At 48.4% G+C, this 23,252-nt stretch overlaps 1 protein-coding gene across 2 annotated transcripts in view; it reads left to right on the forward strand.

Annotated features, from left to right (window-relative positions):
- The window catches only part of COX10 (cytochrome c oxidase assembly factor heme A:farnesyltransferase COX10), a 125,888-nt gene that overhangs the window by 93,098 nt on the left and 9,538 nt on the right, over positions 1-23,252 (forward strand). Inside the window, exon 6 of one of the 2 annotated variants that reach the window (XM_045778324.2) lies at positions 18,647-18,879. The exons of the other annotated variant lie outside the window; for it this stretch is intronic. Within the exon in view, the coding sequence (XP_045634280.1) occupies positions 18,647-18,879 (233 nt within the window). The remainder of the gene's footprint in view (positions 1-18,646; positions 18,880-23,252) is intronic. 2 annotated transcript variants of the gene reach the window in all.

A 23,252-nucleotide genomic window follows, 5' to 3' on the forward strand; every position in this document is an offset into this window, starting at 1 on the left:
CTTTCTGTTCCTTCCTCCTCTGGCCGCGCCTTTGTCGGTGGTCGCTAGCCCCCTTCTGATCTCATTCTTTCTCTGCAGACGCTGTACTCTTCACTGTCCATACCTCCTGGCCAGACTGTTCTTCTGAGCAGAGACCCTTTGAAAGTCTCTTCTGGGGTGCCTCTGGAGGCATATCAGCTTCCGGATGTATATATCCCAGTACATCACTTCCTCTCCCACGCTGGCTTTGTGTTCATTCACATTGCAAAGCAGGCGCCTGTAAGTCACTCTAGACTTTCCGTCCCACCCCCTTCATCCGACTGTGGGCGAGACTGTGTCTTTCCAGCCCCAGAAGCACCCTGGAGTCTGCCCTCTCGCCCTGCCGTGCTCGGCAGAGCATCCCCAGCTCGCCCCAGTCGTTATAACCGCACCCCAGCTGGTCTCCAACCAGTCTTTCCGGCTGTCTTCCATAGCTTCTCCTTCAGTGATCACATCGGTTTCTGGCTTAAAACCTTTGGACGTCTTCTAAACATATTTAAGAGTAACTATTTTATTTTCAGTGCTTTACTGCATCTTATAAGGCCTTTCAGGGTCTGAACCTTCCCGGTCCTCGCAGCTTCACCCCCTCGCGGTGTTCACCTTTACTCATTCATCCCTCTGTGTTCTGTTGTGCCTGAACGGAACTGCTGGTGTTTTCATCTGTCCCGCCGGGCGTGCTGACCTTGCCCCTCCGTGGCCTGGGGAAGGCGTTGTGCCAGGTGTTCCTTCCAGTGGAAGGACAGCTCCTCCCGCATTCCAGCAAGGTGGGGTTAGATGTTTTGTCCTGGAGCATGTGCTGTTCTTTGGGCGCCCCTCTTGCTCTGTTACGTTGTGTTTTCTTCCAAGACAAAGGTTGAGTCCCATCTGCGTATCTCCAGCACCCAAGATCACTTACATGAAGCCATTTCCTGAGTGTCTCCTCTGTGCCCGGCACTATTTTTAATGCCACGATACCAGAGGGAACAAAGCAGACAAGAATCCCTCACGTCACGGAGCCTGCATTTCAGTTATCACGTCTGGCAGCTCTCTGATGCTTAGTGAGGGATGGGTGCACCGATGGATGGATAGATGGACGGACGGACAGACGTTAGAGAAGTAGAAATGACCTCCCAAGCGAGGGAAATACAGAAGCGGAGACTGAGACAGGAATACTTGGCGCATGGCATCAGGGGGGTGAGGAGGCCACTGGGACACGCGCGAGCGATCAGTGAGGAGGAAGCGTGAGCACGAGGGTGGGGGTGGGCCGTAGACCTTGACAGACAAACCGACTTTGGATAGAATAAAGCAGAGGTCATGCCAGGCAAGACGAACATGAGGAGCAAAGGTGCAGGGAAGGGAACGCAAAGTAGGTGTTTCAGGATAAAAACATATGACTTGGCCAGACTCAGAGGGAAGGATTTGAAGGAGCCTAGTGAGGAAGCGAAGCCGGGAAGGAGGCTGAGAAAACGTGCCTGCCACACCAAATTCTGTAGGGCTTGGACTGCGGTGTGTGTTGTGCCAGGGCTCTTCAGCGCAAGACGAGAAAAAGAAACAACAGGCCTGTGTCTTGGAAAGGAAGAAAGGCACTCTCCGTTCACAGACAGTGTGACCGTTTACGTGGAAAATTCAAACGAATCTACAAAAAAGCTATGAGAACTCGTAAATGAATGTAGCAGGGGCATGAGAGACAAGGTCAGGACACAGAATCCAGCTGCAGGAAGCTAGGCAAAGAATTCTCATGTGGAATGCAGAAAGCACAAACCATAGATGAAGTAATAGGTAAAATAGACTTCACCAAAATAAAAATGTCTGCTCTCCCAGAAACACTTCGGAAAATGACCGGACCAGCCGCAGAGTGGGAGAAAATATTTGCAAAGCATGGAGCTCATGATGGTCTTGGGTCCAGAATACATACAAAATCCCTAAAACCCACCACCAAGAAAGCAACCCAATTAAAACATGGACAAAACATTCAAACAAACACTCCACTAAAGAAGACGGACATACAGGGTGTCTGGGTGGCTCAGTCATTCAGCGTCTGCCTTCAGCTCAGGTCATGATCTCAGGGTCCTGGGATCGGGTCCCGCATGGGCCTCGCTGCTCCATGGGGAGCCTGCTTCTCCCTCTCCTTAGCTCGTGCTCACTTGCTCTCTCTCTCAAGTAAAATCTTTTAAAAAAATAAAAAATAAATAAAAATTAAAAAAAATAAAGAAGACACACAGATACCAAATAAACGCATAAGAAGGTTTTCAACATCACTAGTCATTAGGGGAAATGCAAATGAAAACCACAATGAGATGCCACTGCACCCCTATGAAAACAGTTAACATTTGTAAAACAGTAATACAAAGAGCTGGCAGGGGTGCGGAGTGCCGGGCATCCTCCTGGGTTGCTGGTGCGAGTACAAAGGGGTACACTTACTTTTTGTAAAACAGTTCGGCAGATCCCTATAAAGCGAAACGAGATTTGCCATATAACCCCACTCCTGCGTGTCTGGAAACACATGTCCATGCAAAGACGTGTATGTGAGTGCTTGTAACAGTTTGAATCATGATTGCCGAAAGCATCCTAACTGTCCCTCAGCTGGTGAGTGTGTGTGGGTACAATGATGTGGATACAGTTCCACAGCATTGTAAGTGAAAGATACCAGGGGTTGCATACTGTACGATTCCGTGTGTGTGACATTTTGGAAAGCCAAAACTGTAGGGACAGAGGGCAGATCAGTGGTAACCAGGAATTGGGGGAGAAGGAAGGGGTTTGAGGACAGGAGCGTGAAGGAACTTTGTGAGGGGTCAGAAATAGTTTATATCTTGGTCGTGGAGACGGTTATACAATTGTACATCTTTTTCAGAACGCAGAACTAACCGTACCCCTGAAACGTGTGGATTTTACTGTGTGCAAAACGACTGGGTTTTCAGGGCACTCGGTTTTCCCTGGGGACCATACTGATGTAGATTGCAGAGCATAAGATTTTGGGGTCACCCTGCCTGGACTCAAAATCCGGCTTCTCCTCCTGCATCACTGGGCAGGAGCGTAGTCGTAAACTGCTGTAGTCTCTTCCCTGAAATGGGGATAGCACCCTTACCTCACAGGGTTCGATGAGAACGCGGCTCTTCTTCTAAACCAGACGGTGAAGGACAGTGCGGTCATCCCTGTGGTGGTGACTCCTTTTTCAACAACCACGTGCTGAGCATCTCTGGGCTTTAGGCTCCGGCTAAATGCTGGAATGTGGCTGACATGACCCAGTACCTGCCCTCCTTACGGTGCTGTGGGGGAGGAAGAAGGTAAACCAGTGAACAAGTAAATTTTAAAAGGTCATTCTAGGTGGCCATCAGTGGTACAAAGAAAATAAACAAACAGGTGACATGGAGCAATTGGTGGAGACCCTTTGAGAAAGAGAAGTAGAGAGACGCTGCATTTGAGGAGTGGTGTATGCATCGAGACCCGAAGGGTAAGGACGCAGAGAGAGCAGCAGGTGCAAAGCCCAGGTGGTCAGTGGGCCTGACATGGGGAAGAGAACAGAACGGAGGCCGCCGTGGCCGGACGGAGCAGAGTGGTATGGGATGAGTTACAGCCTAGTGAGAAGTCCGGCTCGAATCCTGGGGGCACTGGGACGCCGGGAATGAGTCGTAACTATGGGATTGCTGTGATCACATTTATGTGTCTGAAAGAACCCTTCAGAATGTACCAGAGCGTCACAAGAGTGAGCAGAGGCCTGGTACGGGCCCAGGGGAGTGGATGATGGCGTGGACCAGGGTGGTCACGGCGGAGGTCAAGTTTGCTGTTGCTCCATTCAGACTGCAGGCTGGCCGCCATTGCCTGCAAGTTCACTTGAATTGTATCTGCTTTTCAAAGTCTTTCCATCTCTCCTCCCACAAATAAACCCCGCCCGTCCCTGCCTCCCTGCCTTTGCTCCTCCTGTCCACCTGCCTTCTGGAGCTTTCTGTCTTCCACAGCTTCTGCATGTTCCTTGAGGAAGGTCTCCACTCTCTGCAGCTCTCTCCGCCTTTCTTAAATTCTGCAGCCTCAGTACAGGCACCGCATAATTCGTCAGGAGGGAGAGTAGCTAAGCAGACAGGAAAACTGAACTCCAGAGAAGTAGCAGCCCCACTGTCCCGTTGAGCGCTCACAGCCGCCACAGCAAAAATACACGGCTGTTCAGTCCGAGTGCCAGTGCCTGACGTTCCTACAGAGAGGACTACACCCCTGCAGGGAGACAGACCTCTCTAGGAACCCCCATCTCTCTTCCCCTGGGAACCATAAAAGCCGAACGGTCTGAACACCCACCTGTCTAAATACAGGCCTTCCTTTTGTTCCCGCCTTTCGTGGAACTCAGTGATTCTCAAACTTGAGTGGACGTCATTTCCCAGAATTGGACATACGTAACCTTGCATGCACTTTCTGGATCGCTGCAGGGAATCCTGAAGGCTAATTTTGAGTATAATGTATTTTCACCATGGGGCTGACCTACATAAAAGAAACAAACGGCAGCCCCACTGTGTTTCCAGACCGTGAAAGTGCACGCAGTCCTGTGACGGGTCTGATTTCCAGCCTCGATGCTGCCTGCCCTCTGTTTCCCAAGCGGCTACCGCAGCTTCGTTGTTTCCGGTGATGGAGAAAGTAACGTTCAATGCATTTAATAAACGAGCAATAGTAAGATAATGGACGGTTTTCGAGAAAGCCGGTTACAGTATGCACACATCCGTTACGTTTTAGGCAACAGAAACTTTCTGCAGTTGTGTTGAGAATCAAAGGTAAAAGTCTTTATAGCTAAAATACCATCTAATGAGGATAAAATCTGTGAAATTACACTATCATTTGTTTCATTTTCCCAAGGAGGATAGAGAGGACGGTACTTTTAATTATCACTTTTATCGCCTACATAAAATGCCAAGTCCGTATATCGAAGGTTCTCACTCACCACTAATAAAAGAAAGACTGTCTTCCTTTATCAGCTCTTGGGAAAATATGCTTTTCCCAGTGGATAGAAAGATGACTTTTTCGTTGTTGTTTTTTTTTTTTTTTTAATACTAAGATGACATGTTTAAATCCATCCTCACTCTTGCAGGCCCACAAGAAGTGATTACTTCCTCTGACTGTTCTAGAGAACGCTGTGGCCTTAATAATTGCAGATGGTTAACAGAAACATCCTTTTGTAGCTTCTGTTTACCAAATGTAACTCCTGTGGAAACATTTGACCCCGTGGCTTTCTGTGCTTTTTACTTCAGCCCTGGGGCCTTTGTGGCAGAATTATTTATCAGTCTTTAATGGCTTGGGGACCACTTGATGAATTCGAGCACAGTGTACCTCACATCACTGAGGAAGAATCCCGGAGGCTTGGGGCTGACCTCGGAGTCCTGGTGCCTTTGGCTGGAGAGCTCTGGCATCACCGTTTGCCTCTGAGGACGCCTGGAGACAGTGGCTCCGGAGGGTCCCGGTGGCGCGGTTTTAAGATCTGGTATTGGCGCCTCACCACAGAGTTTATCCCCTGTGAACTTGGAGCCAAATGCCTCTGTTCCCCTGGGGCCGTGTGTCCGCACGGCCTTGTCACAGCCTGAGCGAGCCACAGCTCCGTAGTCTGGGGCCACGTTGCTGGTAAGGAACTTGTCACGGGCAAAACCAAGAAGTATGACTCCTCTGAGCCTCTGTTTGCTTTCCTTCCACCCCTTTCCATGTCACGGGTACCCAGCACTCTGGGACTCCTTCCACTCACTGGAGCTCCCTGGCTACTTGCCGCCTTGGTCCTAATTGGGTAAAACGGATCTGGTAGTTTGAGGATGGCCAGGGTGAGGGGTCAGAGGAAGAGGGGGAGTTAGAAGGGGACTCCCCAGTAGTTCTTCTAAGGTGCACCTCAGATCTGCTTAGGAGGACCGAATCTTTTTCCATAGCAGATAATAGCTGCTGGAAGTCGACACCTGTTTTTTGGCGGTTGTTGGGGACCCCGTTTCTACCTGTGGTCCCCAAGCTCAAAGACCTAGAGACCAGCTCGACTGAGAGCAGGTGTTGGGCTCAGACTCTCCCTAGGGTCTCTCTCGTACCTTCTGACTTCATATTTGGACAAGTGGTCCTTCTGTCTTGGGAGAAAAGTCTGCTCAATCAGGTGCTGCATCTGGTTTTTCTCTTACTCTCCTTATCGCCAGACTTCTGGGAAGGATGTCCACCTCCGCTTTTCTCCGTACTTCCAACTTCATTTTCCTCTCTCGGCACCTTGGCTCTTCTGATCCCGCTTTGGCTTGAACAGACTCAGCCCCCGGGCGTCCCAGCAGAGTCCTCTGCCCCAGTGCCAAAGCCTCGTGAGAGGAAACAGAACTGTCCAAGCTGGGGCCAGATGCTTCATCCCGGGCCAGGCCCCTGGGGCAAGGGAAGGGGATGCAGGAAAGGTAGAGCGACGGGGTGCAGGGTGGGAGCGGGGAGTCACACGGAGGACCGAAGGCTACTCCTTGCACTGAGCTTGAGCTTGCTCTTGGCCAGACGTGCGTCTCAGGCGCTCATTCTGCTTTGTCGCCTTCTAGCTGTAACCCACCTCCCCCACGCCCATTGGACGCGCTTTACGTCAAATTCTTTCCGCGAAGATATTAGATTTGATATTTACTGGGTCTTGCGGACGTGCGCATCCTCCCTCGCTGTCGTGCGCATCCTCCCTCGCCGTCCTCCGTGCGGAGTCTTCCCCGGCTCTGCCGGAGCCAGAGTTTCCTGTTTTAGGTTCTCTTTTAGGTTCTGTTTGGGTTCCGTTTCTGTTTTACATTCTCTTTGTTTTCAGAAAAGACAGAGGGTTGCAGACACCTTTAATCCGCCCTCTTTGCCTATTTTGAGGTCCCTCAGACTGAAATTTCTAATGTAGCCTAAACACGTATTTTTTTCTTAAGCAATATCCTTTTTCCTGGTCTGTCCTAACTAAAATGAATTGTTCTTAGGAATGTCAAGGTCTAGTGTTTCCTCTGTATATTTTAGAATTAAATAATTCCTTTGTCTAATTCAATTCATTAAGAATTTATTGATTACCGATAATGTTACCAGCACTGGCGAGTTCTGTTTTTATGATGCTCAAAAGGCTTATAATCTGGGTGAAAAAATTAGCCAGATGCATAAAACACTTTGCAGACGGCCGGGGCAGCCCATCAGTACTCACTGAGTGAAACAGGGCAACTGGGACAAGCAAGAAGGGCTCTGGGAGTTCAGGTGAAAGGAGGTCCGGGTAAGGACAGCCTGGACAGCGAAAGGAGGCCGGGCCTCCTTCCTTGTTATTTTGAAACGCGTGTGTCTTTTGATGACCTGTCCTGGAATTAGCCGTTTTCCAGCTTGGTGATGCCGACAGGGAAAGAAGGCATGTCCCCATTCGTTTTTCCAACCTAATGGATCACCTGGGATGCTGCAGGAGGGAGAGATAGAAGGATAAGAGTGGGCGGAAAGGTTATTGAGACAAATGAAAACACCGGGGTCGGGGTCGGCCAGTACCTGGTGTTTAAATAAATGACGAAGGTGGAGTTTTCGAAGTGAAATGAATGGATTGTTTAGTTGGCGTGATTAACTTAAAGAACGGGGTTTAGCCGAAGCATTATAGGGATTTACAGGGGACATTTTTCAAATTTACTGAAGGTTTTACCAGTAAGCACTTAAGCAGATGTAAACATTTTGCAGGCTGCAGGGGAGCTGTGAATATTATCCATCACCCAGGCCCACGGGTCCGGCAGACAAGTACCCAGGCCAGGCGAACGCTCCGCAGAGTTTCTAAGGATTGTTATGATTCGTCTCTGGGTGTGTATATACTGCAAGTGTAATAAGAACATAAACATTTTACAAGTATGGAAATTTTTTTTTTTAGCGTTAGCCAGTCATTTGAAGTGGCAGGAAAGACAAATTTGGTCTCCACTTAATAATCGTGGTGGTAAGGTAGAGAATTGTGTTCTGAAAATCATTCCACATGACGAACCATGCGGGATGAAGAGCCAGTAGAAAGGTTATGTACACATTGTCATGCTTTGCCATGGCAGCGGGTGAAAGAAGGGAGCACTGGTGTTTTTTGGAAGTGAAGGTTCCTTTCTCTCATTGTCCTAAGGAAGAAGAAAGCATTTACAGTGACTCGGAAGCACCGTGAGCTGCGAACATTTCTCGTCAGCCGTCCTGGGGATGGGGGAGTCTTCAGTTCCCATATCCCAGCTTATAACCAAAAAACATTGAGATATTCTCATAAATATACATACGAAGAGTTAACTGTCACATCCTAGTAACCCGGTCAATCCCTTGTGGCCAGTTGAGCAGTAAGTCTTAGAAGCCAACACCTTTTATGAATCACCTGGAGTCAGTGAGTCTCACATCCTGTCACTTTCTCTCTCTCTTCTCACATGAGACGAGCTGAAAAGATTGACACGATGAAACGCCCTTCCCGTTGATTGGTGGGGGGTGGTCTGAAGGTGGTGTTTGTTCCCTCTTGGGTGTGGTTTGTAAGGGTCTGTCTCAGCCAACACTGGGGGCACACCGGCCTTGGAAACAGGGAACAGAAAGATGAATGGTCCAGAGTGCAGGCCCTAAACCTGTTAGGATGTGGTGGGATGGGCAGGAGAGGCCGCAGATCTGTCTACAGAAGGACTGAGACTCCTGTGAGAGCCAAGGGCATGCGGACCACCCGTGGGCCAGGGTGGGGGGCAGCAAGGAGAGCAGGCTGAGGGGAAACGTGCTTGGAGGACTTGTTTGGATGTCGAGGCTGTATCTCAGAGGCTGGGAAAGGAATGGCCACACCAGACTGAAGAAAGTACGGGAGGGGTCAGTTCTAGGGCAGTGGAGCCATGTATACTTCGTAGCGGAGACCTTTCACCTTGGCCGCTGATTGCAAAATGGTAGCCGACGGGCCAGATTCTGAAGAGACTTTTTTTGTTTGTTTGGCCCACTATGCTTTTCTACTTAAAAATAGCCAGCACTTAAAAATAGAAAATGTTAACGTAAAGCCCCAGGTTTCTGGGCTTTTTAGCACGTTCCCACATGGTATCTGCTGGTCAGACCTGAGGACCAGTTCCCACCATTCGTCACCACCCGTGCTTCTTCAAGGAGGCCCCCTTTGCTCCTTTACATCGCCAGCCTGGTCCCTCTGGACATCCCTGCGTCTGCAGACACCCCCCTAGGCCACAGGCTCCGGGGGTAGCATGTGCCTCCAGGTTCTCTCCAGAGCTGCAGGATGGGTAGTGTTATTCCCTAGCCTTCTTACAATTGTGTTTTATTAACGCTTTCCAAAGACTCCTTAAAATTCAGTGACCCTCACTTTATGGAGGTGAACAAAGCCGCCTTTTGAAATAGAATCCTATAAATTAAAAGGGGAAGGGGTTAGGAAAATTAAACCGTCTGGCTCAACCAGGGAAAAGGAAAAATATTGAGGTGTTATGGGAGCTGGGGGTAGTGGAGGAGCTCAGGAGTTTGAGAAATACACTGAGACTTGGTTTCCATGGATGGGACCAAACTACGGCACTCTCTCCTTGAAAATTCCAGTCTTCGTACAAATAGGTTATCCTTATTTTAGACTGAATGGAGGTGGCATAACTCAAGAGTCCCCATTTGCTACTGAATTAGAAGGTCGCATCACATCTCAGAGCTCAACAGTGAGTAAGGCTCTTCACTCCCCCCATCCCTGCCTGTCTTGCTTATCTCCCTCCTAGATTAGTAAGATTCCTTCAGTTGATTTTTCAAACTCATTCAGCTCAGACCTGCTTTGTTGTCTTCCTTGGGGCGGGGTGGGGGGGACTTAATATAATGCCACAGCCCCACATCCTGAATATAGTCGTGCCAAACATATGTGTTTATTTGTGAATTTCTCTTAAGCATTTTTTTTTTAAGAATTATTTATTTGAGAGAGAGAGAGAGTACATGCCGGGGGTGGGGAGGTGGAAGGAGAGGGGGAGAGAGAATCTCAAGCAGACTCCCTGCTGAGCATGGAGCCCATCATGGAGTTCAATCCCACGACCCTGAGATCACGACCTGAGCCAAAATCAAGAGTCAGACACTCAACCGACTAAGCCACCCAGGCGCTCTTAAACGTGTTTTTAAATTTAATTTTTAGGCAGGTTACCATCATTATTTACATAATTGATAGCTTTTCCAAAACTGCTATAATTAATTTTCTCTTAAAATATGTTTCGTGTCCACCTTTTCTTCACCTGTTCCTTAAATTCTGAATTTTCATCAGTCCTTGTGGTATCTGTAACTTGAGTCTTATTCAGAAATAGAAAACTCCTGCATAAGGTGCTGGGGAGACATTTTCAAAACAGTTATCTATAGAGACTTTCCCCCAAAAACTCAGGTCAGATCTCAAATGTGGGATTTATACAGGAAATTAAAGCTAAATTGGCTTGGTTTGATTAAGGTTGGGGGTTTTCTTTTGTCCTTCAAAGGAGATTTTATTTTGTAATTTAAAAACCATTTATTCTAGCAGAATGACCAAGAAGTATGAGATTAATTTTTGTATAAACCAATTACCTACAGAGCTGCTTACAGTATAAAGCCTTCTTGACTTAATGTAATGTTTCGTAGACCTCTCCAACACATGACTTAAACAGGAAGACCACGTCTGTCCAGTACGTTATTTCAAAGTCAAGTAATCTAAATTACGTTTATTAAGTCCAATAAATAGTCATCAAATTAAAGCTTGCATATATTTTTTTTCTCACTTGTTCCCAATTTCTACAGAAAAGTCCACTTCAATAGAGCCACTAAGGATTGGTGCTTAGTAAACAAAGAAATATATTACTTTAAAGGAAGAATAAATAATCCATAGAAATGTGTGTGTGGACACATTCTCCTTCCTCTAGTCTTTTTCTTTTCGGGAGTAGCCTTGGGCAGGAAAGGCAGAAGGAGAAGCCCACCCGTGCACTGATGCTCGGTAGAAAGATATCTCAATTTGAAATGTAATTCAGTTTTGGATATGAGTTGGGAAATAAATCATTATTCACCTCTCAGCGTGAGCCACGAACCTATTTGCCTGCGTGAATGAATATGAAAAAATCATTTTAGTTCAATGGCTAGATTCTTTTTTCTGCCACAATCCTTCCTCCCCCCATAGTGCTGTTTCCCTTATTCATCCCTTAATTCTGTTTTATTGAAAATTAGAAATTGTTTGCAATACCATCACACCCCATTCATCTGCTTTGCTCATCTTCTCCATGTCAGTTATCTCTGGTGATAACCATTTTCAGAGATACGAATCTCCTCTCCTTAATAAAGGCCATTACAGTGTTGCAAATACGCGAGAGCACCAACATTTGGGGAAGAAAAGCGTTTTTCATGTGATCCAGTTTTTCCTGGTGCTGGTTTATTTTATTTTAATTTTTTTGTAATTTGATAGAATAAAGTTAAATTCTTAAAGTTATCATTGCCATTTTAATCATTATTAGAAAATGCTGTGCAGGGCGCCTGGGTGGCTCAGTCGGTTAAGCGTCTGCCTTTGGCTCAGGTCATGATCCCAGTGTCCTGGGATCGAGTCCCGCATCGGGCTCCCTGCTCAGCGGGGAGTCTGCTTCTCCCTCTGCCCCATCCCCTGCTCATCCTCTCTCTCTCTCTCAGCCATCATACTTTTATAACTTACAATCGAGAGACATTCTTCAGTCCGTATACATCTATTTTCATATTCTAATGCATATCCATATGCCTTCATAAGTTTGAAAAAAATAAATCAGTGGGAAAAATAAATCAGTGGGAGCTTCTACCTCCTTTCTATTCTATTTAGATAACGCCGTCTCATTTTGCCAGTTCTTCTTGTAGCCGATGTGACAGTTTGAGAATTCATCGTACTTGTGTTTGTTTAATGTCTACCTTCCTTTTGAGACTAAACATCGCCGTCTGTTTTGTTCACTGCTATATACCCACACTTGGCATAGTGGCTGACCATACCAGCAGTGAGAGAAATGGTAATAAATGAACAAGAGACCACAGGAACGCGATGTGCGCATTTGGTGAGCACTGTGCTAAGTGCTTTATTTACGTTCCTGCATTTAATTCTTAACTCTGAAGTCCTCCCATTCTACAGATGAAGAAACTAAGACCAACAGGTTAAATAATTTGCTCAAGGTCATACAGCTCAATGAGCCAGAGCCCCTGCCTTCCCCGCAGTTTTGTTCCTGAGCCTTTTTGTATAAGCCACTTTGACGTGAGCTCCAACCTTGCCATCAAAAGAACCCTAAGACACCCCAATTTTACAGTTGAGGACACTAGGGATCAGAGAGGTTAGGTAATTTGCCCCCTTTTACATAGCTAGTTCAAATCAGAACTTGAACTCAGACCACCTGATTCCTGTCCACCATGCTTAGTTATGCTGCTCTGTGAAAACCAGAATATCATACAACTACTAAAAAGAACATTAACACATTTTAAAAACATTTTTGGTATGAAAATGTTGCAGGAGACACAATAGTAGAGATAGTACAGCGAACCCCAGCAAACTTGTCACCCAGAATCCACAAGATGAGCAAGACATCGACATGCTTGCTTCATCTCACCCTTGTCGTGGCGAAAACTCTTAGCAGCATGACTAGATTAAATCAAGGTAGATGGAGCAGAGAGGCGGGGGGACGTACCTGTAGTTCGTCAGTGAGCGAAAACAGCTAGGCTGCTGCCCTGTGTTCCTTCCACCTAGAATATGTCAAGAGACACATGTCAAAAGACAGCGGGAAATGGGCGACCTACCCAGGCCAGCTGCTGTCAGCACCGGCGGTGGAGTGGAGATGGAGGCCTTCTGTAGACTCAGCTTCCGTTGGCTTGGCCAGATGTAGGCCAGATGGGCCAACCCCACACTGGTAACGGCATAGCGGTGAGTCTCAGACACTGGCAAGCCTCCGGGTCACCTGGACCCCTAACGAGTCCCTCAGTGACGCTGATGCTGGGGGTCTGGGGACCACACTCCGACAGAACCCCAGACCCCACCAGGGAGAGTTCCATCTCGGCCCAGGGAATCCCAAGGAAGCCTGCCTGGCCTTTCTTCTCGTCTTGCTTCTAGAAACCAGGCCTCAGAGCAGCACTTGAAATGGAAGCCACCTGCTAAGGAATTTAGATGATAAAAAGGAGCAAAAGGACTATGGGAAAAAATGTTTAAGAAAACAATTTAAGCAACATTTTAAATAAGAAATGATAAGAAGGGAAATAACTCTGTGTATGTGTGTGTGTGTGTGTGTGTGTGTGTGTGTGTGTGTGTGTGTATGTCTCCAGGTTTGGGATACGTTCCAAGACCCATCCAGAAGTGGGAGAGAGCAGATGGGTTTTTTGATCAAGGGCTGAGCACTGTGATTGGGAGGAAGAGTATATTGAGTTGTTGACCTAAACTAACAAGAAGTCAATCTTCAGCAAAATTATCCTTCCAGGCTTTGAGACGTAGCCCAGGCTTTTATGTGCACTAAAGCAGAAAATCGTAGTTGTGTTTCACTGAGATGAGAAAGGAACACGCTTGACTAATCCTTTTCTGCATCAGAAGTAGATCTCTTTATTAAAATGGCTAAATTTGGGGCGCCAAACGGGTGGCTCAGTGGGTTAAGCATCTGACTCTCGTTTTCGGCTCAGGTCATGGTCTTGAGGTCGCGAAATCAAGTGGCACGGCAGGCTCCACGCTCCGCACAGAGTCTGCTTCTCTCCCTCTGTTCCCCTCACTGGTTATATGTGGGCGCTCTCTGGCCCTCTCTTAAATAAATTAAATCTTAAAAAATATATATATATCTCTTTATTAAAACTGCTAAATTTAAGCAGCTTTACTATCACTGTGATTGTTCAAGATTTCATGGTAAATCAGATGCAGAGGCCCCTTGGGACACACTGTCTTCATCCCAGAACCATCCCTGTTGCTCGTGTTTTTCCTGCTTGCAGTGGTGGCATGGCTCACCGTTCTCTTCCTCCCAGATGCCCAATGCGACCTTCTCTCGTGAGGTGAGGGAATGCTTGTCTGTCTTCGCTGGTCCCCAAGGCAGGCCGAGGGGTCCTTGTGAAAAGCACATCTGGTCCTTTCCTTCCCCTGTTGAAAAAGCAGAGAAAACTTCTTTGACCCTGCATTTGCCCAGAGGCGATGTTCAGATAGATGTCTCAGCCTTTCCTTCCCGGGGCTGACACCTCCCGCCCCTTGTGCAGCACCCACTCCCTGAAACTCTCCTTTCCATCCTTCCAGCTCCTCTCCCGTCCACCCAGCACTTCTGGCTAGAATCCTTCCCTGCCCACCCTCAGTACCCACACGCTGTCCATTAGTGGTCCCAGAGTGCCCCTCTGCTTAACTGTCTCATTGCAGTGTAAGTGCCCCCAGGACAAGGACCATGTCTGTCTTGCTCCCCACATTATATCCTAGGCCTGCCCATGGTTTGTAGTTTTGTTTTGTTTTTTCTTTTTTAATATAGTACTTCCCATTGTTTTCATCTCAGGAAATGCAATAGGAAGTTAGGCTCTTTCTACTACAGGGTAAACCAAAGGAGCTTTTAAACCCACGGGAGGCGGCTCCCAGCAGAAGGCAACAGCCTAAAGGCTCCAGCCTCCCCAGACCCTCAGCAGACCCAAGAAATCAGAATCAGTAAGTCATGTTACAGCAACGTGCCCCCACGTACCAGTTGGATCAAATGAGTGAGCCAACAAGTGCGTCCTGAGCACAGATCCTGTTTCCAAGTTACTTTACTTGTATAGTTGACCCTTGAACAACACAGGTTTGAACTGTGCAGGTCCACATATATGCAGATTTTTTTCAGTAAATCTCTTGGGAAAACTTTTTGGAGACTTGCAACAAAAAACAGACGAACCACGTAGCGCAGAAATTTCAAACAAATTAAAAGGTGAGGTATGTCATGAATGCATACGTATATATAGATACTAGCCTATTTTGACATATACCATCAAAAATATACACACATCTATTAAAAGTTAAAATTGATCAGAGCTCATACACAAACATTGGCAGAGTGCACGTGGTGCCATTTGAGGGGAGAGCACGGTAAACAATGGAGAACATGCAATATGGAATCACAGCTGCATGAAATCAACTGCTGTCATAATTTCGTAACCACCTCTCGTCGCCACTGTGGTAGGTCAGGTGTTGCGAGCATCCGCTTAAAATGCCGTGTCTGTCGCTGATCGTGCCTGCACGAGCAGTTCATCTCTCCAGTAAAGCGCGCATCACGGTAAAGAAGGGTCTCTTGCAGTTCTATCAGTAGTGAAGTCTGGGCGGAGTCGAAAGTTACATGTGGATTTTCTCTTTTTTAAAATTTTTATTTATTTATTTTTAGAGAGAGCGTGTCCGAGTGGCAAGGGGAGGGAGAGGAAGAGAGAGATTCTTAAGCAGGCTCCATGCCCAGCTCGGAGCCCAGCTCAGGGCTCGATCTCACAACCCTGAGATCATGACCTGAGCCAAAATCAAGAGTCGGATGCTTAAGTGACCGAGCCACCCAGGCAACCCCTGGATTTTCGACTGTACGTTGGGGTCAGCACTCCATCCTCCTCACTGTCTAAAGGTCATCTGAGTCTCAGTTTCTCATCTGTGAAATGGGAATAAATCCTATCTGAATAAACATGTTTTACTTTGTTAATTTCTGTTTTTGTTTTTAACGCCATACCCAGTGTTGATACAGTTTCTAGAAATAGGCTTTCTCGTGTACTGCTGGTGGGAGCGTGACCTGGCCTAAACCCTCTGGAGTATAGACTGGTGGTACCAGTCAAATCCCTAAAAATGTGCCTGTCGTCTGGCTTAGCTATCTCACGTCTGGGAATTTACTCTCAGAATTTACCCTACTCAGAACTATGAACTATAGTCTATGAGATACTTAACACCCACGTTAAAAGGGGAAAATATGAAGTGTCCAGGAGGGGTATGCTGATTGAATTAATCGTGAAATATTTAGAGTAGGCCACTACGTAGCTATTAATGACAACGATACAAAAGAATCCCGAGTGGCACAGGGAAATTATTAAGATATACTGAAATAAAGTAAGGAACAATATCACAGCTCAGTATGTTGTTATTTTTTAAATAGATACCTCCCTGAAGAAAAAAGATGAAGAAGATATAAATCCACGTGTTTCACTGTAATTTAGAATTTCTTATTTGTAATCCTCTGTAGTTCCAGATTTTCTGAAAGGAACAGATAGGATTTCAATAGTAGATGTTTTAGGAAAACAAAAGCCATCACAGGAAAATACACTTCGCAGAGTTTGCAGTTGGACACCTTTGCCCATAATGTGAGAAAACTGTTCACCGATTCAGGCCTTCTCGTACCAGGAGGAAAAATGTGTCCCTTGAGCCTCCAGGTACCAGGGATGGTTGCGGCTACCTGGGTAAATAGCCTCCTTTTTGCTTATGTAGCTTGTCAGTCTCCCCAGTTTCCATCCGTGCCCCCGAGCACACTGATTGAAACACCAAAATTAAGCCTCATGATTTTCTGGGATGCCTACAGGGGTCAGAAACTAAACTTCCATGTGAAATTGCCTATCTCAATAAATTAAATTCATGTGTGCTTTTCTAAAAGGGCTTTTCATAACACTAATACCTTTGAATCCAACTGGCTTCCATAGACCTAAGAGAAGGAGCGAACAACCTTTTTTTTTTTTAACACAAGGTCCAATTCAGGAAAAATAAAAATGTTTATGAGCCACATTTTTCTCCCACCCAAAATCTCGCTTTTTACGGTCCTGTAGGAAAAAAAAAAAAAAACAAAAAACAACTCTGTTCTTATAAGCTATAAACGACCTTATTGCAAGAAGGACAACAGTTGTAACATTTTCACTGCTTCTTGGCCATCTTTTTCTGGGCGTAGGTGAGATATAACAGCCCAGAGCCATCTTCCTGATTTTTCTTCTGGAGAGTACGGCCGTTGAGTATGGTCGTGGGCTTTCCCTGGCAGGAGCAGAGGCACTGGTGGGAGTTGTCAGGGTGGGACAGACTGGAAGCACAGTCAGGATGAAAGTTCAAGGGGGCCCAAAAGAGGGACCCCGTGCTCCAGAAGAGGTAGCCAGGAGGCAGGGTGGAAATTCACCATCCCTATGGAGCATGCTTGAACAAGCACCTTGGCAACAGTGTATCTGCATATGTTCTCTTCTCCATCAAAACTTCTCTCAGGGCGCCTGGGTGGCTCAGTCGGTTAAGCGGCTCAGGTCATGATCCCAGGGTTCTGGGATTGAGTTCCACATCGGACTCCCCGCTCAGCAGGAAGCCTGCTTCTCCCTGTGCCTCTGCCTGCTGCTCCCCCTACTTGTGCTCTCTGTCAAATAAATAAATAAAATCTTAAAAAAAAAAAAAAACCCTCCCCCTCTGCTGGGTTCCATCTTCAGGGCTGGTGTCCACAGGATCTGATCTGATCGAGTGGAATCACTGAGCCCCATGCAGTTGCCTCAGAGGTGGAATTATGGCCTCGATAGGAGAAGGTTTGAGGAACCTCCTCGGGTTTCTTAAGAAAGAATAAATAGGGATGCCTGGGTGGCTCAGTCGGTTAAGCATCTGACTCTTAGTCTCCGCTCAGGTCTTGATCTCAGGGTCATGAGATTGAGCCCCACGTCAGGTTCCGTGTGGGGTTCCACGCTAGGTTCCATGGTGTGGTCGTGGAACCTACTTTAAAAAAAAAAAAGAATAACCAAACATGCATATAACCAGGAGCTTATAGATCCTCCGATTCAGCTACGCTCTCAAAAAGTCTTTCACAAGATTCCACACAAAGTCCACCTTAGAAAGTGGGCTCTGATGAGAATCAGTCTTGGACTCCTCACTGCCAGTCGAGAGTTGTGTTTGACCGTTTTCACCGCATGCATAACATCGTAGGACTCCCCTTGAAACCCCATGTCTCTGAAACCAGCTGTGGCAGGAAAGGGAACTCAGCTGAAGTACCCTGTCACCACAGAGCCGCCCCCTGGTGTTTCACGGTTGGCACCATGCTGGTCCCATGCTGAGCCTGTAATTCATTACAGATAGATACACCCAGACACACGATCGTTATCCATTACTGCTAATGGGGTGATGTTTTTAAATGAAGTATAAATACAGGGGCAGAAGGGCTTCCAGAATTAAGTCACTGGTTTGTGCCCAAACGATACAGTATTGTGTTGCAGGTAGTTTATCAGTAGCTGTCAGGTCCCTCGTACTAACTGGAAGACGGAACCCTGGGTGGCTCAGTCAGTTAAGCATCTGACCCCAGGGTCCTGAGATCGAACCCCACGTTGGGCTCCCTGCTCAGCGGGGAGCCTGCTTCTCCCTCTCCCTCTGCCTCTCCCTTGGCTTGTGGTCTCTCTTGCTCACTCTCTCAAATAAATAAAACCTTAAAAAACAAACAGAACTCTGTCCCAAGCAGGCACTGGTCTGCTTCCACCTCACTTCAGCCCGTGGGGAAGAGCAGTGAACCATCTCTGCCATACGGATGAGCAAAGGGACGCTCATCGTCCCACAGCCACAACACAATCTGTGTGCCGATCCAGGGCCTCTAACCTCGACTCTTCAGCTTCATTCCCAGCTGGCAGATGCAAGAGGAGCAGCCAGAACGCCTGCAGACACAGTCCCTCCTGGTTTTAGGTGTCACAGAGAGGATGCCGCATCACGGGGAGGAAGGCGAGCCGCAGGCCTCCCAGGTCACCCCACTGGGCAGGCGGATGGTTCGCTCCGACAGCTCTGTGCACCGCGTGGTTAACTGGACCGGAAAGTGATTGCTCTGTGTTCGCTGCTCTTTTTCAGCCCGTTGCTAGCTGTGACCTTTGCCACTTGCTGCGCCGTTCCAGGAGTTGCCCTCCTGACCTGGGGGGTGAACCCCCTCACGGGAGCCCTGGGGGTCTTCAACATTTTCCTGTATACGTGCTGCTACACCCCGCTGAAGAGGATTAGCATCGCCAACACGTGGGTGGGCGCCGTGGTGGGAGCCGTCCCGCCCGTCATGGGCTGGACGGCAGCTACCGGCAGCCTGGACGCTGGTGAGTAGCTCGCGTCTGATGGGTCCCCTTGCACCCGCAGTTCACGGCCTGGGTGCGGGAGCCAAGCCGTGCGTAGCGCCCTCTGCCGGCGAGCACTAGCACTGCTAGTCAGGCGTTTCCTCCCCGGAGCCCCAGTTCATGCTGGTCCATTTAATTCTGCGCTGATTCTCTTGGCGGATGCGGCCGTCGGAAATACTGTGAATGCAGAGCCCGAGGGCGACCGTGTGGTCCGGCTTCCAGGCGAGCGCGTGCTTTCCGGGGCCGGGAACGTCTGGGGCAGAAACTAAAGGAAAAGCAGTGGCTGCACAGCTAAAATGAAAAGCAAGTTCCTAAAAATCACGAATCAGGTTGGGGCTGATGATTCCTTTGGGGTGTCCCGCATCGCGGGGAAGTGTCTGGGACCAGGCCTCCAGCTCTCCTCATGGCGCATGCTCCCTCGTGGGCTGCCCCCCCCCCCCCCCGCATCAGCTCTTCCCTCCCCCACAGCCAGGTCGTTCCCTCCCACCCGCTGGTGAAGGAGCAGACCTATTTTCATTAGTTTCTAATTTATTTTTATATGATTTGCTTTACTTGTTCGTGGTGTCTACAATAAAACCATTGAAACACATCTCCTTTTTGGTGGTATGTCACAACGAAATTTGTGGGGTGAAAATAGCTCATTTTTACCATCTGTAAGAGAAGCTTCACAGTCTAATTAGCCAAGTAATTAGTGTTTTTGACCAACACTTAGGAAGGAAGTGGTGAGGTTTCCTGCAATATCTGTAAGTACATATTTTTCACATGAGAGATCAAAAGGCAGTTGACCATAAACCATTGCCCCGTAAGCCACATTTCTGAAGCTTTTCATAAAAGCCCTTACGCTCTGACTTGGCAAGCTTGCAAAGGCGATTGCACCTTTAGAATGATCGTCTCTTAGAACGGTCTTAATATCCTGTAAATGTTGGAGTTTCATGAATCTACAAATAAAATATTCTAGAACGTACATGCCCTTTTGCTCCGTGATAAGCCCCACACCAGAATCTCGTCCATGTGGGAGCTGTGGCAGCATGGCGGTGAGGAGCGAGCACTCCGGAACAGGGGTGCCTGATTTCGGACCCCAGCTTCACCTCTCATTAGCCACCTGTCATGACGGCCTTTGGAATGTTCTAGACTTCTTTATGCTGCTGTCTCCTCCTCTCCCATGCAGTCCCTTCTCATGGAATTGTCATGAGGATTAAGTGGGTTATTATTAATTAGTCCTCATTTGCACAGTAGATGGATTCATACAGATAGAGAAAGGTCTTGAGATTGTATTGATTTGCAAACTCGGAGCAATATGTGATTGTTACCAGGTTTGGTGGGAAAGGCCCCTGGGTCCTTAGTGACGGCTGTCTTGGGCGAGGGTGGAGAAGGTGGGAAGCATGGGTTTGACATCCCTAGACTAGATGGTGTCTGAACTTCCCCCTCATTTGCACCTGCATACCACCAAATTCCTGGTCAGATTCCTCCTCCTAGTTCTGCCTGGAGCCCCAAGCTTGACCCAAACTTTTGTCTCCCCTAGCCCCAGTAAAACCTAGCTCTCCCCTCCTGTACCTCTCCAGACCTTTCTAGTGATTGCCCAGACGTCCAAGGTGGGGCCCCTGAAAGCAGCCCCCCATCTGCAGCGATGCGGTGCCCCAAGTCACCTGCCTATCTGATGGACACAGCCCCGTACCCTGCCGGGAGTGCCGAAACCTTATGCAGGCTCCTCAAACCCAGCCTCAAGGAACCGGGCCCCCACAACTCCCTTTTCTCTCTGGGAACTCCCAGACAGAGTCACGGCTGGGGCCGAGTATGACAGCCCCGGAGACCAGTGTCACTGGAGATAGGTGGGGGCCTTCGGTCCAGGGCCATGCAGAACTTGGTCGCCTCTGGCATCTGTCGGTCACCTAGATTCTTGGTGAGGGTGGAGGCCTTTGTTGTCCTCCCAGGAGGTTCCCTGGAGAGGATTTTGAGCCTCGGCGTGTCTTGGCTAGAGCTCATCCCCAGAGGCCAGAGAAAGAAAGAACTTTGCAAACGTCTTCCCACTTAGGACTACACATTCAGGCAGGAGTCCTTACGTGTTCAGGGACGGTGCGGGTTTGGCTGAAATGCTAATAGTCATACTTAAAATTTTTTTAAAAATTTAAATTTGGGGTACAGTCATTCTGTAATCCAAATTCAGTCATTTGTATACAGATTCCTTAATGAGGGATAGCTAAGGGCCAGACTTAGGTTGCAGGGTAAAAATGCATGTTTATCTTGAAAAATGAGACCCCATCACCTACCTGAACTCAGGCAGAGCCGTCTGAAACAGATTGGTGTCACCACAGACAGACGTTCCTCTGGCGGTTGACCTGTATTACATCCTTTTTCTTCAAATCCTAGAGGCGCAGGGCAGGGCACACATTTATGGTGTGGTTTACTGCCCCCCGAATTCTAATTCAGTCCACCTTACACCTGAAGTCTTCCCTTCTGTGGGATCTCCAGATCGTTTTGTCTTTGACCCTCCAAAGAGTGATCACTTTGGAGAAGCATATGAACAGAAGAGCCTTTGAAGTACTCCACTGAACTGCATTGATAGGAAGGAAGAGAGGAGGGTGGAGGAGGGGCAGGGAGACCACCCACTTAGCTCATCAGCCTGCCCCGGCTGGCAGTGAGGACCTACTGTGTGCTGGGCACTGAGGAATTCAGACTTTATTGAAAGGCGCTAAAGACCCATTGGCGGTTTCAGCAGGAGAGCAGCAGGGCCTGGAGTTGAGGATTCTCTAACAGTGTACCGTAGGTGGGTTCTCCCTGGTGTTGGAAAGCAGCACTTTGCTGAGCCCTCCTTGGTCCTCCCAAGCCTGTGTGCCTTCTGTCTCCTCCTGCCCCCTTCCGGGGGGCCTCTACCTGTCCTGGGCCTGGCCTCCACCCTCCTGCCTTCCCTAGTCACACTCCACCCCTCATATTTAGTGAAGCATCAATCCGGTCCTCCTTTGAAAGACCAGCATGTGGACACCCGTGAACCTCCAGGTGGAAGTGGATGTGGGGTGCGCGTGTGAAGGGAGGCCCACTGAATGCTGTCCATGCCTTTGCCCCCCTCACGGCCTCTTTCCTTGGCTCCTCGGCCAGGACATCCAATACCCAACGCCGATACCTTGGTCCCTCAGTCAGCCTGACCATGGGACCCTCCATAAAGGCCCTTCCTGGGCCCGGAAGGCGGTCGGCAAGATTGGAGAGGAAGAGCTTGAGGCTGATGGGCAGTGTAGCCCTACAGCCTCTAGACCTGTCTAGCTAAGAAGAAAGATGCAAAATAAGCAGCCCTAGAAAATGATTTGCATCCCAGACGCCGTGCGGAGTAAGGAAATGTTAATGTTCCAAAGTACTTTTTCCCCTTCTCAGCGTCTAGATCTTTTTGTGGTTTCTGTGGTGGCTACAGAGCCAATTAAGACCTCCAGAGGGCCTGAGCCCTGAAGAGAGAGATTACACTGCCTTCCATCCTCCAGTCAAGACCGAAAACCTAAAATAAGCATAAGGACATCCCATGGGGTTCTGATTCCCGACCCCCCCCCCCAGCTACTTTGTTGTTTTTTTCATCAGTGAAAAAAAGCATTTCTCATTGTTCTAGCTGCTGCCCGGGCAGTGTGGGTGCAGAGCGCTTGTGTCTGACATGCCCCTTAGTACCCCAGCATCTGGAGAGGGAGGCCGGAATTGGGGCGGGAGGGGAGCCGAACAGATCAGCGGAGGGAAACCCAGAAAGCCAAACCAGTGTGAGTTCTTGGTATCTGCTCTTTCCAGCTCTTCTCGCTGGAAACAGCTACCCTTGCACAGACAGCGCGCGGTGGGGCTTTTGTCCCCAGCGGGGCTGTATTGTCACATGCCCAGCCCTGGCCCCAAAAGCCCCGTTGGCGGCCGTCTCGTCCATAAAAGTGTAGCCATCATAACGGGACTGTACCTGTATCCACTTCCCTCCGAGACGCGGGGTTAGGCCTTTTCTCCCACCTGCCTCATTACTTTGCCTTTTTTTTTTTTTAAAGCTGAACTGCTATTAACAGAAAACATTACAAATGCTTACCAGCAAAACAAAAAAACAACCCAGGAAGGCCAACCGAGGGCCGCTTTCTGGCCCCTGGCATGGCCAGGACAGCAGGGAGAGAAGTGACCCGGGAGAGGCCCTGGGAAGGGTTGCTTTGGGGAGGGGGGCGCCACAGATCAAGTGCTGGCTGCAGACAGTCCAGCCCCCAGCGGGCCTGGAGCCACAAGCATTAGGCTTCTCAACAGTGTTTACCTCCAGGGACGACTTTAGTTTATCTTGGGGGCTTCAGGGTAAAGTACCTTCCCCTCCTCCTTGCCAAAGCCACCTCTCTCCCTCTGTCTCCCCATCACCCCCGTTG

The sequence above is a fragment of the Ursus americanus genome, chromosome 14 (assembly GCF_024610735.1).
Source record: "Ursus americanus isolate L20-20 chromosome 14, mUrsAme1.1.p, whole genome shotgun sequence".
Lineage (NCBI taxonomy): Eukaryota > Metazoa > Chordata > Mammalia > Carnivora > Ursidae > Ursus > Ursus americanus.